This window comes from Girardinichthys multiradiatus, chromosome 15 (assembly GCF_021462225.1).
Source record: "Girardinichthys multiradiatus isolate DD_20200921_A chromosome 15, DD_fGirMul_XY1, whole genome shotgun sequence".
NCBI lineage: Eukaryota > Metazoa > Chordata > Actinopteri > Cyprinodontiformes > Goodeidae > Girardinichthys > Girardinichthys multiradiatus.
The window spans coordinates 31,788,480-31,803,404 of NC_061808.1; the positions used below are offsets into that span (position 1 = coordinate 31,788,480).

At 39.6% G+C, this 14,925-nt stretch overlaps 1 protein-coding gene across 1 annotated transcript in view; it reads right to left on the reverse strand.

Annotated features, from left to right (window-relative positions):
- Positions 1 to 3,371: 3,371 nt before the first annotated feature.
- LOC124882181 (proenkephalin-A-like) overlaps positions 3,372 to 14,925 on the reverse strand; it is a 35,166-nt gene continuing 23,612 nt past the window's right edge. The window contains exon 3 of the mRNA XM_047388420.1: positions 3,372 to 4,300. Coding sequence (XP_047244376.1) covers positions 3,647 to 4,300 — 654 coding nt within the window. The 3' untranslated portion in view covers positions 3,372 to 3,646. The remainder of the gene's footprint in view (positions 4,301 to 14,925) is intronic.

Sequence of the window (14,925 nt, forward strand, 5' to 3'; positions counted from 1 at the left end):
TCTTCATTTTATGAAGAATCCTTCTTTGCACAATGATCTCCAGAGGTTCCAGAGGAGTCCCCAGAACAGAGCCAGCCTTGATTATTAGCTTGTTGAGCTTTTTTAAGTTCCTGGCTCTGATGCTGCTTCCCCAGCTGAAATAATCATCAAATAATCATCAGCTTAGGTTTAGATAATGACCCAGTGTAGATGACAACAGTTTATGGCTCCCATTCGCATAAACCATTCTGATGTTTCAAGATTGGACTTTCTTTTAAAACAACAGAAGTCGGCTTTGGTGAAGCTAATAGCTAGCTTCACCCTCCAGGATCAACTAATCTGAACCAATACTAAATAAAGATGCCAAGAGGGTTATCTACAACAGGTAAGATATTAACCGATTCTAACCTATTAACGCAACAAAAAACAGAACCATTGCTTTAAGATTGATTTCATCTTGTTAAACCTCTTCTCTCATTTCCTGGTAAAACCCACCAGCATGTGTTTTAGTGCTTTTGGCTTGAAAAACGCCCCTAATGGAGTGATGTGTGAGGATAGATGGAAGGGTTCCTTTAATCCTCTTATTCTGTCAGAGCATCACTGAAAGTATTGTTACATCATTAAAAAACTGCAGGGTTTGATAGACAGAGAGAAACTATTAAGAAAGATAGCAACTGGTGAAGATCAGATTTAGTCATATCATATTTTTGATATTGGTTTTTAACTACAGGCAACATGTTGTTGGACACTGTAGGAAATCTTAAGTATTCTTTTAAAAAAATGGAAATTAAAAATGCCAATAAAACACATTTAATATGCCAGTTTTGTTTCATTGAAATGCAGCATTTGTTGTTATTATTAAGGCAACCAAAATTATTAGGTACATGATAAAACTGGTGTGGATTCCAGGTGCTGCATGTTTATTCCTCGGACACCAGAGGGCAGTAAAGCTCCACAGTGAGGAACTATATAGTGGGAGCCTGCCGACCTGCTGGTTACTTCTGCTAAACAAAATCATAAAGTGCAGGGCTCGCAAAGAAAACTTCCACATAATAACCAAAATCCGAAGAGAGCAGAAACGAGACAAGCATTCTCATTTGTTACGCCGTTTTTGCTTGGATCGTGCAGAGTTTTGTTGAGTTTACAAAGTTCAAAAAACCAATTTTATCTCCATTGTGTTTAATTAATTAAATTTCTTTAAGCAGAAAATTGGACTCTCCTAGCAGTAATTAAGGGTTTGTGCTTCAGCAGTCCCATAGTCCAACCTTATTTACATCTAATTGAACTATCTAAGAAACGTAGTGTTGGACCATTTCCAATTTAATTACTGAAATCTGCGCTGACATTTGAGAAACTTCGAATTTATAGTTATGTTAGAGGTGTTAGAATCAGAAAACCTGTGTTGTGCTAGTTACATTGATGAGTCCATTCCCATCCAGCCTGCAGAGTGCAAAAAAAGCCTGCTGAACTTGCATCCTATTCACTGAGGTGTAGTATTTATTCCACATAGCCCTGTCTTTCAGTGTTCAACCCTTTCTCTCTCCTAGATATAGTAATTGACTGAGCTTTTACAGTAACTAATTATATGTGCTGTCTTTCAGACTCTATCCTTGAAAACTGACTCAGAGTTTATCTGTTCTTTCTTTCTAGCTGAAACGACTAAAGGAGCTACATCCATTAACATTTACTTTTCCTTCCCATAGAAAGTACTTCTGGATCAGTGGTTCTTTGTTCTCTTTGTGTCTCTGCTCTGTTCTCTCTAACCTCCAGTCAGTCGTGGCAGATGGCCGCTCACACTGAGCCTGGTTCTGCTAGAGGTTTCTTCCTGTTAAAAGGAAGCTTTTCCTCTCCGCTGTCGCTACATGCATGCTCAGTATGAGGGATTGCTGCAAAGTCAACGCCAGTGACTGTCCACTGTCTCTACATGCTCATCCAGGAGGAGGGAATGCTGCAAGTCACTGACTGGATGCAATCTGCTGGGTTTCCTTAGATAGAAAAACGTTTTATCCAATTTGAATAAATAACTGAATCTGACTGCACTGTTCAATGGTTAGGATTAATTGGAATGTATGTACCTGACTTTGTGAAGTGCCTTGAGACAACATGTGTTGTGAGTTGGCGTTATATAAATAAATTGAATTGAATTGAATTGAATTGAATTGAATTCCCCTTGAGTTTTTCCACATTTTGCCACATGACAACCACAAATGTATTCTGTCAGAATTTTATGTAATGGATAAACACAAAGTAGTGCATAATGGTGAGGGGAAAGAAAATACATATGATTTTTTTTAACAAATGCATACTTGAAAATTGTTGCCTTTGTATTCCACCTCTTTGGCCCATAGAACCACCTTTTGCTCCAACTACAGCTTTGCATATCTTGAAACTGCCCTTTTTGTCCATTCTTCTTTGCAAAATGCTGCAGTTGAAGAACTGAGAGCTTCTTTAAACATCACTTTGTATGACTTGCCACAAAATCTGAATATAATACAGGTCTGGACTTTGGATGGACCATTCTAAAACATGATTATGCTTTGATCTAAATCCTTCCACCATAGCTCTGGCTGTATATTAAGTCCCAGTTTTAAGTCTTCTTCCAGGATTGCCCTGTATATAGCTTCATCCATCTTTCTATCAGCTCTGACCAACTGAAAAAAAAACATTGACACAGCATAATGCTGCCACCTCTATGTTTTCCATAAGGATGGTCTGTTTGTTGCATTATGTGGTGCAGTTTTCCTATCACTCATACCATTTGCATGTAGGCCATAAAAATCAGTTTTGGTTTCAGTTGACCTTTTCATCCCAAGTTTGCAGTACCCCTTACATAACTTGTGGCATACCTTAAAGAGGACTTCTAATCACTTTTTTGAACAGTGGCTGTTTTCCATAAAGGTCAGATTTGTGGAGTACTGCTTTAAAACCAAACCCTGCTTTAAACTTTTTTTCAACCTAATACCTAACATGTCTTCTGTGTTGCTTGGCCTTCATGATGCCATTTGAGGCCTTCGCAGAACAACTGCATTCATACTGAGATTAAGTTACGCAAATATGAATTCTGTTTACAAAGGTGACTTGTGAAGGCATTTCATTGTAATGGATTTTATTAATGGTTATCTGAGTAAAAGGGGCTTGGTAGAAAAATATGTTACACTTCTTAGACTTTTATTAATAAAAAGGTTTGAAAACCATTCTTTTAGCTCTTTTCTGCCATTATTGTCCTTCTGGATCACAACCATGAACTACTTTGTGTTGGTCTGACACATAAAATTTTAATAAAATACACAGAAGTTTGTGGTTGTAACATAAAGTGTGGAAACACTCTTGTATGAAAGTGCATTCATGGTATTTTGAAGCATCTCAGTCTGAAAAACCTCACAATCAGCCAGTTTTTCAGTGTCATTTGGCCCCTTTTTATTATATCGACACACAAAAATATATTCAATTGCACTTCTCTAATTTTTTTATTTCACAGAATGGCATGTAGATGAGTTTATTAGGAGGGACATCAAAACATTCTCTGTTACTTAGGGACACAAAGAGAGGTTTGGAGAGATGAGAGTCTGTTGTTCTGATCACGATGCTGACATCACAGTTCAAACTGAGAGACCTGCTGAGAACTAAAAGGTGGATGAGCTGAGGTAACCGGGGCAACAGAAACACCTCACAGTTTGTTTTGCCTCCAGACCCGGTTCATAGGGAGGCTGCTGAGCCGGCCGCTGCGGTTGCTCCTCATGCCCAGGTACTGCCTGAGCAGCTGGTTCACCCGTTTTTGACTGTTCCATTTACGGGCAGATTTCCGGACCCCGATGAACCCACCGTAGCGCTTTTGTAGGGCTCTCATGGGTGAGCCAATCAGCTTCCTGTATCCGTGGCGGCCCCTCTGAAAACCACCAAAGCGCTTGAATAAGGTGACCCCCTCAGGGCTGTCATCCTGCTCCCCTTCTAGTTGACCGTCACTCTCAGAGCCCTTCTCCTCTCTCTCCTTCGCCTCTTCATCTGTCACACTGAGATCCAGACCCTGCAGGCTCTCCCCCTCCTCTGAGGATCCCAGCAGCGATGAGTCATACTGGATGCTGTGCTTATCCCAAGCTGTCTCATCCTGATCTTCCTCCTGGAGCTTCTTAGCTGCTGCAGACAGCAGCACTTCCCTGTCACCATTCAGGTCAAGAGAGGTCAGGTCCAGCTCCTCTCCTGCTCTCTTGAACAGAGCGCCCCCCTCAGCTAGTGTAGGATGGTGCGACAGTTTTACAGCCTGTTTGCACCCTTCCCATGTTAGTGAAGTGGAGACGTGACCCTCACACTCCAACAGACACACCTGCAGAGGGAAAAGAAAGTGGGATTTAGTACAATTTAGAGATTAGGAAGAAATACTCTGTTAAATTCAATCTTTACACTTCCCCTCGCTTATTTAGTCTAAAACATTCAGCAAAAGTGAGACATTTACAGTAAGTATTCAGTTACAGTTTCTACCAATAAGATCATGGGAACCTGGACAGGATTTTTGGGCGGAAAAGGTCTAAATTTAAACGTGAATTTTATGCTGAATAAAAATAAACCCTGGGCAAACCCTAAACAGTCATACAAAAACATACACATGGATGTCTGTTGTTTGGAGGGTTGTGTCTGCTGTCGCTCACTTGTTAGCAAACAGCTGCTAATTTTTAGCCTGTATCCAGAGATTACAGAAATGGGTTGAAGCTTAAGGGTTTCCAACTGACAAAAGCCCTACATTCACCACGCTTGTTGTTAGTTATTCTAAGTTAGTATAAAAAATAAAACCATCTTGGTGCAAGTACTAGCTCTGGTTGATAGTCACTAGCTTCTTTTATTCATTAATGCTATGGTAAATTTCAGTCATGGGTCAGAAAACTAAGAAAATCATCTTAAATAGTAAAAGGTTTCACAATGCTGAGAAGAAGTGCAGTTGGGTTCATCTTTTCTGTAGGTATATGTACTTTAAGAAAAGTATTTTTCAAGACCTCACAAAGCTTTTCATATTCATAAATTGTCTTTATGACTAAATATTAATATATCTTACACACGTTGTAAAAACATGGCATCCAATCACATTTCCTTACTGCTCTGCAGCAGAGCCTCACTGGATGGCATCTGTGTTGTAGGGGTTAATGGGCCTTGTCCCTGCTATGGCCAGTGTACAAGTCCTTCTCAAAATATTAGCATATTGTGATAAAGTTCATTATTTTCTATAATGTAATGATGAAAATTTAACATTCATATATTTTAGATTCATTGCACACTAACTGAAATATTTCAGGTCTTTTATTGTCTTAATACGGATGATTTTGGCATACAGCTCATGAAAACCCAAAATTCCTATTTCACAAAATTAGCATATCATTAAAAGGGTCTCTAAACGAGCTATGAACCTAATCATCTGAATCAACGAGTTAACTCTAAACACCTGCAAAAGATTCCTGAGGCCTTTAAAATTCCCAGCCTGGTTCATCACTCAAAACCCCAATCATGGGTAAGACTGCCGACCTGACTGCTGTCCAGAAGGCCACTATTGACACCCTCAAGCAAGAGGGTAAGACACAGAAAGACATTTCTGAACGAATAGGCTGTTCCCAGAGAGCTGTATCAAGGTACCTCAGTGGAAAGTCTGTGGGAAGGAAAAAGTGTGGCAGAAAACGCTGCACAACGAGAAGAGGTGACCGGACCCTGAGGAAGATTGTGGAGAAGGGCCGATTCCAGACCTTGGGGGACCTGCGGAAGCAGTGGACTGAGTCTGGAGTAGAAACATCCAGAGCCACCGTGCACAGGCGTGTGCAGGAAATGGGCTACAGGTGCCGCATTCCCCAGACCTGGGCTACAGAGAAGCAGCACTGGACTGTTGCTCAGTGGTCCAAAGTACTTTTTTCAGATGAAAGCAAATTCTGCATGTCATTCGGAAATCAAGGTGCCAGAGTCTGGAGGAAGACTGGGGAGAAGGAAATGCCAAAATGCCAGAAGTCCAGTGTCAAGTACCTACAGTCAGTGATGGTCTGGGGTGCCGTGTCAGCTGCTGGTGTTGGTCCACTGTGTTTTATCAAGGGCAGGGTCAATGCAGCTAGCTATCAGGAGATTTTGGAGCACTTCATGCTTCCATCTGCTGAAAAGCTTTATGGAGATGAAGATTTTATTTTTCAGCACGACCTGGCACCTGCTCACAGTGCCAAAACCACTGGTAAATGGTTTACTGACCATGGTATCACTGTGCTCGATTGGCCTGCCAACTCTCCTGACCTGAACCCCATAGAGAATCTGTGGGATATTGTGAAGAGAACGTTGAGAGACGCAAGACCCAACACTCTGGATGAGCTAAAGGCCGCTATCGAAGCATCCTGGGCCTCCATAAGACCTCAGCAGTGCCACAGGCTGATTGCCTCCATGCCACGCCGCATTGAAGCAGTCATTTCTGCCAAAGGATTCCCGACCAAGTATTGAGTGCATAACTGTACATGATTATTTGAAGGTTGACGTTTTTTGTATTAAAAACACTTTTCTTTTATTGGTCGGATGAAATATGCTAATTTTGTGAGATAGGAATTTTGGGTTTTCATGAGCTGTATGCCAAAATCATCCGTATTAAGACAATAAAAGACCTGAAATATTTCAGTTAGTGTACAATGAATCTAAAATATATGAATGTTAAATTTTCATCATGACATTATGGAAAATAATGAACTTCATCACAATATGCTAATATTTTGAGAAGGACCTGTATATGGAAAGTTATGCACCAAAATGAGATGTCCATCATTTGACAAGCATGAAATCTGCAACCGCAGAATGACTGACAGCACAAAATTGAAAGACATATCATATTGGCCTGAAGGACAGCAGCTAAATGATTTCCTTTGTCGATACCTATTTATTTCTGATTGACTCCTCAGCTATGATAATGATGTGTTTTTGCTCTTCAATTTACACCTGACATGTTTTACAACTTTTTAATATAGAACAGGTTTGCTGTGCAGTTTTAATGACTTTCCTGTCAACTTATCATTTTTCTTGAGTCTTTGATTTCCTGTCAGATGTCTTAAAGGGTCACAACTCTAGTATTTGGACATAAGATTTGAGGTGCATTCTGAATACAAATGAAGTCATTTCTATGCATCACTAGCAAACCTTTTAATATAAATATATATTTTTACAAACAGTGATTTACAAATTCCTTATTGGAATTTTATTTGCCATATCTTCGCAAAGCAGTGCAGAATGTTTCATAGGAAAATTATGTATGTGGTTTTAAACATGTTTAAATACAATTTGGAAACGTGTGGTTTGCAAATATATAAGGCGATGTTTGACTGGATATCCCTGAATAAAATCCAGTGCAAGCAATTACATTCAGAGGTCAGGAAATTGGTAGAATCCACCTTTGTGTGATTTAGTCTTTGTCTATATTACAGCCGTTCTGTAAAGGGCTCAGTGAACATTAGTGGACAAACAGCATAGTGAAGAGCAAGGAGCTAGTGTTGGTTTTACTCAGCACCAGACTGAGACAAGACTAGGGCTTTATTTGTGCCATTTGAATGCAGCCAGCTTTTTCACAGTCGGCATTAGTAAAAATGAAAAGGATGTTAATGCAGGTGTGGTTTTTAATGGTCTTGAGAAAAAAATCCTCAGTTCAACATGTCCAAGACCAAAACAATGATGTAAAAATATAGCAGAGTCTGTATGGAGGTAAATTTGTCTCAATATTATTCAATCAAACAAAAAACTAATCTCAATCAAAAAAATAAATTGTGGTCAAAACTTTTGGAATATTCAATCAAAAAAAACTAATCTCAATCAAAAAATATTAAGTTGTGATCAAAACTTTCAGAGTTGTAACGATTATTGTTTTTTTAAATGGAATATTTTATTTTGGGGGAAAAAAAATTGTTTGATAAAACTTTTTTTTGATTAAAATGACTCATTTTTTCTCACGAAGAGAAAAAAGTTATTTGCAAAACATAAACTTTGGTTACGAGTCTCGCTTTTTTGGTTTTGACGCTCTCTGTTTTTGGTTGAACTCAACGAATTTTGAGTTCTGGAAACATGAACATTCTGGGCGGGGCCTAAAGACGAACGCTGTAAGACGTTTCCCTATTGGTTAGCGCTGACTAAAGCAGCAGACTCTGATCCCCTGCATCTCTGAACTTCTGCTCGAACTGCAGGGCTTGCAGCGTCGCTTCAGTGAGGAGACATCAACTCTACAGAAGAAAACTGCGGTCAAGTGAGCCGACAGTCAGAAATACGCGGTCACGCCAGCCGACACTAGCTCTCTCTTAAAGATTAGCGTCGCGCATACAAGGTTCATTACGGTAATGGAGCAGAAAGGATCCGATCCTGGCAACGGTTGAGAAAATAAGAGGAAAACAGAAAAGTAGCCTACAGAACATTTATATTAATTACATTTTTACAACTTTCACATTCATGTTTTATGTAAAATAATAAATATTTAATATTTTACTGAACAGTTTTGGAGAAATATCTTGTCAAAATACCTCTTCAGATTATATTAGAGGGTCATCTATATTATAACCAGAATTAGTATTTCATAATTTTACTGTAGGTTTCTGGAGAAATACACAACTACCCCAACAAAGTACCACAAACGCTTCTTTTTGGTGAGGTCGATGAGATCCTGGGAAGTGGTCTGGACAGTTTAAAGTGCAAGAGCATCCAGATCTCCTCTGACCTCTCCTGGACCGGAAACGCCCCTCGCCTGTTGAAGAAGGTACAATAGCTCTTCTTCATCTCCTCAGCTGCTTACAGATGTCTACAGGGCCACGGTGGAAAGCACTCTGTGTCTCAGCATGACAGTGTGGTGAGGGAACTGCACAGGAGAGGAAGGAAGTATCACGGGTTGTGAGGACAACACACAGGATAATGGGATGCCGTCTGCCCGACATGGACTGTGTTTTATACAACACTTGGGGTAGTTGTGTATTTCTCCAAACCTTTACAGTGAAATTATGAAATACTAATTCTGGTTATAATATAGATGACCCTCTAATATAATCTGAAGAGATTGTGTTGTCACCTCTCATGGTTTTGGAGAAATAAATTCCTGAAAGTGGGACAAATGCATATAATGGTTGAGCATTTTGAGGTATTTTGACAAGATATTTCTCCAAAACTGTTCAGTAAAATATTAAATATTTATTATTTTACATAAAACATGAATGTGAAAGTTGTAAAAATGTAATTAATATAAATGTTCTGAAGGTTACTTTTCTGTTTTCCTCTTATTTTCTCAACCTTTGCCAGGATCGGATCCTTTCTGCTCCATTACCGTAATGCACCTTGTATGCGCGACGCTAATCTTTAAGAGAGAGCTGGTGTCGGCAGGCGTGACCACGTATTTCTGACTGTCGGCTCACTTGACCGCAGTTTTCTTCTGTACAGTTGATGTCTCCTCACTGAAGCGACGCTGCAAGCCCTGCAGTTCGAGCAGAAGTTCAGAGATGCAGGGGATCAGAGTCTACGGCTTTAGTCAGCGCTAACCAATAGGGAAACGTCTTACAGCGTTCGTCTTTAGACCCCGCCCAGGATGTTCATGTTTCCAGAACTCAAAATTTGTTGAGTTCAACCAAAAACAGAGAGCATCAAAACCAAAAAAGCGAGACTCGTAACCAAAGATTTTTGACATGCGCAAATAAAAGTTTATGTTTTGCAAATAACTTTTTTTTCTTCATGAGAAAAAATGAGTCATTTTAATCAAAAACAGTTTTATCAAACACTTTTCTTTCTGCCCAAAATAAAATTTTCCATTTAAAAAAAAAATCATTACAACTCTGAAAGTTTTGATCACAACTTAATATTTTTTGATTGAGATTAGTTTTTTTTTATTGAATATTCCAAAAGTTTTGACCACAATTTATTTTTTTGATTGAGATTATTATTTCTTTTGATTGAAATTAGTTTTTTGTTTGATTGAATAATATTGAGACAAATTAACCTCCATAAGTCTGTGACTAGACCAAGATCTTAGAAATGTGGTCATGAGATATGGTTTTGAAATCAAGACCACTCTTGGGTACTACAACATACACGAAACACAGCACACAGGTCAGGAAGAAAGTTGTGAGGAACTTTAAGGCACGGTTACGATATAAATCTATATCCCAAGCTTTGAACTAACAGCGCTGCTGGGCCCAGGCATGTAAGGGAACAAGGACTGAAATGCTCACAGAAAACAAAGGAGAATCCCAAAATACACAGCATTAACCTATTTTTATGACAGCTCCCAGGAGGGAGTTTTCACAGCTGGAAGCGAAGTCATACAGGTCCTTCTCAAAATATTAGCATATTGTGATAAAGTTCATTATTTTCCATAATGTCATGATGAAAATTTAACATTCATATATTTTAGATTAATTGCACACTAACTGAAATATTTCAGGTCTTTTATTGTCTTAATACGGATGATTTTGGCATACAGCTCATGAAAACCCAAAATTCCTATCTCACAAAATTAGCATATTTCATCCGACCAATAAAAGAAAAGTGTTTTTAATACAAAAAACGTCAACCTTCAAATAATCATGTACAGTTATGCACTCAATACTTGGTTGGGAATCCTTTGGCAGAAATGACTGCTTCAATGCGGCGTGGCATGGAGGCAATCAGCCTGTGGCACTGCTGAGGTCTTATGGAGGCCCAGGATGCTTCGATAGCGGCCTTTAGCTCATCCAGAGTGTTGGGTCTTGAGTCTCTCAACGTTCTCTTCACAATATCCCACAGATTCTCTATGGGGTTCAGGTCAGGAGAGTTGGCAGACCAATTGAGCACAGTGATACCATGGTCAGTAAACCATTTACCAGTGGTTTTGGCACTGTGAGCAGGTGCCAGGTCGTGCTGAAAAATGAAATCTTCATCTCCATAAAGCTTTTCAGCAGATGGAAGCATGAAGTGCTCCAAAATCTCCTGATAGCTAGCTGCATTGACCCTGCCCTTGATAAAACACAGTGGACCAACACCAGCAGCTGACACGGCACCCTAGACCATCACTGACTGTGGGTACTTGACACTGGACTTCTGGCATTTTGGCATTTCCTTCTCCCCAGTCTTCCTCCAGACTCTGGCACCTTGATTTCCGAATGACATGCAGAATTTGCTTTCATCCAAAAAAAGTACTTTGGACCACTGAGCAACAGTCCAGTGCTGCTTCTCTGTAGCCCAGGTCAGGCGCTTCTGCCGCTGTTTCTGGTTCAAAAGTAGCTTGACCTGGGAAATGCGGCACCTGTAGCCCATTTCCTGCACACGCCTGTGCACGGTGGCTCTGGATGTTTCTACTCCAGACTCAGTCCACTGCTTCCGCAGGTCCCCCAAGGTCTGGAATCGGCCCTTCTCCACAATCTTCCTCAGGGTCCGGTCACCTCTTCTCGTTGTGCAGCGTTTTCTGCCACACTTTTTCCTTCCCACAGACTTCCCACTGAGGTGCCTTGATACAGCACTCTGGGAACAGCCTATTCGTTCAGAAATTTCTTTCTGTGTCTTACCCTCTTGCTTGAGGGTGTCAATAGTGGCCTTCTGGACAGCAGTCAGGTCGGCAGTCTTACCCATGATTGGGGTTTTGAGTGATGAACCAGGCTGGGAGTTTTAAAGGCCTCAGGAATCTTTTGCAGGTGTTTAGAGTTAACTTGTTGATTCAGGTGATTAGGTTCATAGCTCGTTTAGAGACCCTTTTAATGATATGCTAATTTTGTGAGATAGGAATTTTGGGTTTTCATGAGCTGTATGCCAAAATCATCCGTATTAAGACAATAAAAGACCTGAAATATTTCAGTTAGTGTGCAATGAATCTAAAATATATGAATGTTAAATTTTCATCATTACATTATGGAAAATAATGAACTTTATCACAATATGCTAATATTTTGAGAAGGACCTGTATACACAACAACGATCCATTGAAAACTGGATTTTGTTCAGTTTCTGTTAACACGTGTACACAACAACCCTTCATTTACAATCTACGTTCACAGAGCGACAGTAGAGATGTAAAAATAGTGCAGTTCCCCCGCCACACCATTAGTTGGTGGTATGTTCTTCGAAAGTCAACAATGTTCGAAACACAACTAAACTTTTCTGTTTTCACCAGATACGTTGTGTAAACAGGGCCATAGAGAAGCAAAACGGCCCTGTTCTTTCTCTTTGCCTGCAGCAACCCCAGCATTGGGGAGGACACGCGTGTGTAGGTCTTGATCGCACTGGCCAAGTAAAAGACATCTTCGGAGAAAACTTTACATCCAAAGTAATGTATGGTCTGCTGTTTATGTATCCGGTGAACAATCTGATTATAGATTCCCCAGGAAGAGGCGGTGTCCCTAATTACATAGTTGAAGTGTTTTTTTCTTCCGCTGCCTGAGGAAAACTGGCATAAAATAAATGGCATAAAATGCTAATAACATTCTTTGAGGTTTGGGGTTGTAACATGACAAAACGTGTAAAAGCTCAAGGGCAGTGAATACTTCAGCATGCCTATTGACAAAATATTGCTAATAATTTTTCACATCTAAAACATGAGAGAAGAAAAATGATAAAGAAAACTTTCCTCTCACTATCTTATCTAAAAGCAGCTCAGGGGCTAAAATAATGTACTAATCTCCATTCCTCCTTTTACCTAAACCCTGCACCAACTGAGTTAAATTTCAGTTTTAGCTGAGAGGAAAATCCCATTTGCTCGTCAAATCTCGCCCAAACGAGATAAATTGCCATTGTTATCAGAAGACCTGGTCGCATCAAAGGAGCAAGAGAAGACGGAGTTCCGCTGCGGATCTATCAACAGAAATTAATTATCCGTCGTAAATGAAGAGCACACACCAAGGGGATTCTCCACGTCAGATCAATGGAGCAATCTAAGGGTGTTTATGAGAGAGAGGAGATGAGTGAGTGTGTGTGTGTGTGTGTGTGTGTGTCTGTTTGTGTGTGTGAGAGAGAGAGTGCATTTAGTTTTCTTTTTATATACATGGGCAGAGAGTGCTGTGGAATACATCTGCAGATTTTTGAGTGGGGGCTTATAGATCACTATATCCGTCTAATTAGCCCATTTCAAGGCAGACAATTTGTCATCAGTGAGGAAGGAACACACGTGTGTTAGTGAGGGCTGTATTTCACTGTGCGTGTCTGTTGCCGGGTAAAACTAGACCTTTATTTTTTTAAATTTAGCACTTTATAAAAAATCTATGTTTCCCCCACTCATTTATGTCAAAATGTCTGCTTAAAATAGACTAACGGGCCAAGTAGGAAGTACACCTGTTATACTGTTCACCAATGACACAATCCCAGGTGGCAAAATAAATAAAGCTCTAACATCTCCTAGCAGTTTGGAAGTATAACTGGTGAACATCATCATATTCAACAAGGGTCTCTGTGATCCACAGAAAAGCAATGGACCTCAGGCAGTTAGGAGTAGTCATCAGAAACCTGTGTCCTGGTTTTAACCTGTCAGTAGGTTAGTCTGTCAGTCTGTTTCCTCAACCAGAACAATACTCCAGTTCTGAAGTTATTGAAAAACCCACATATGAGGCTGCATTCAAAAAGGAGACTTGTCACAAAAAGGTAAGAACCCCAACTTACATTCTAACTGGAGATGGATAAATTCTTGTTTTTCTCATTGTTTGAATTCAGTGTTCTTTACATTTAATGCAACCCTGGTAGAGGTGTAAATGGGCTTAAAATTAATTAATCTTAAACTAGGATTTAAGTCTGGGGACTCATGGCAATGGAAGAAGACTAATTTGCCTCTGGGGAATCATTTCTGTGTTGATTGGGCCATAAGTATTTGTTATGACACATTTTCTGTTTACTGGATGAGTTCACCAGATTTTATTTTCTTGATATTTCAAAGAATTCAACAATTAATTCTGCTCTTATCTCTTTATTTTCAGACATTTTGCCTCATCCTCCTACTGAATCTGTACAGTTGAAGCCACAGCAGCTTCCTCTCTTTCTGTCATTTTAAGTCAGGGGTCTTTTTTACTCTTCGCTGACTTGAATCCTTACATCACAGCATCACATGCACTTAGAATATACAGCTGAACAGACCTTAAGAACAAATGAGGATATGAAAACAGGTCATTAGAAAAATGTCCTTAATGTAGCCCAGCAGTTATGTTCTAAGGTACAGATAAAAGAAAACACAGACTCATGAAAATATGTTAAATGATAATGCTATGAGATATTATTACTAATGTGCACCTGGCTTTACTTTAAGTGCATGAATCACTCATTAACACAGCAGGCTCAAATCTCCAGTAAGGAAAGAGTTGGCGCTCGACCTGATAATGACTCAGCCAAATGTTATTTCGGTTTAACAGTCCTCTGTTAATCCGATGTCTTAAACACCCAGAGATGGAACAATCTTTTAGCTTCTTAAAGAAAAAACCTTCAGTTGTTAAAGTTGGGATCAAATTTTCAATTAGTTCAGTTTGAGACATTTTTAAGACCCCTATGTTTTAAATGTAAGACCTGCATGTATAGTAAAAGTATAAGTAGCAACTTCAAAATAATGTTACTGAAGTACAAACTGCCTAAGACCTACGCTGAGAGTGACAGGATCTTGCCATCTGTGAGGCAACCCCCAGAACTGTGTGCTAGGAAGCCCCGTCCACCAGTGAGAGAGATGGGGTGGGCTCCTGGACTGCTTGTCTGCTGATGACCCTGTGATTTGTTTTTCTGTGTAATAGAGATCATTCAGCAGGACCAAACTCATGTCGATGATTAATCTTGATTAATTTTAACAACAAATAATTTAAAATGCATAAACTGAGTGATTGATGCACAGTCAGATAATTATTTGATGGTTAAAATGTCCAGGCGGTGTAGTTTTATTACAGTGTTAAAAAACAAACTATCTCAGTCAAAGCTAGAACAATGTGAACTGAAAGTAATTTAAGTTCTTAACTGGGAATGGGAAAATAGTCAGTCATTGAAATATAAAGA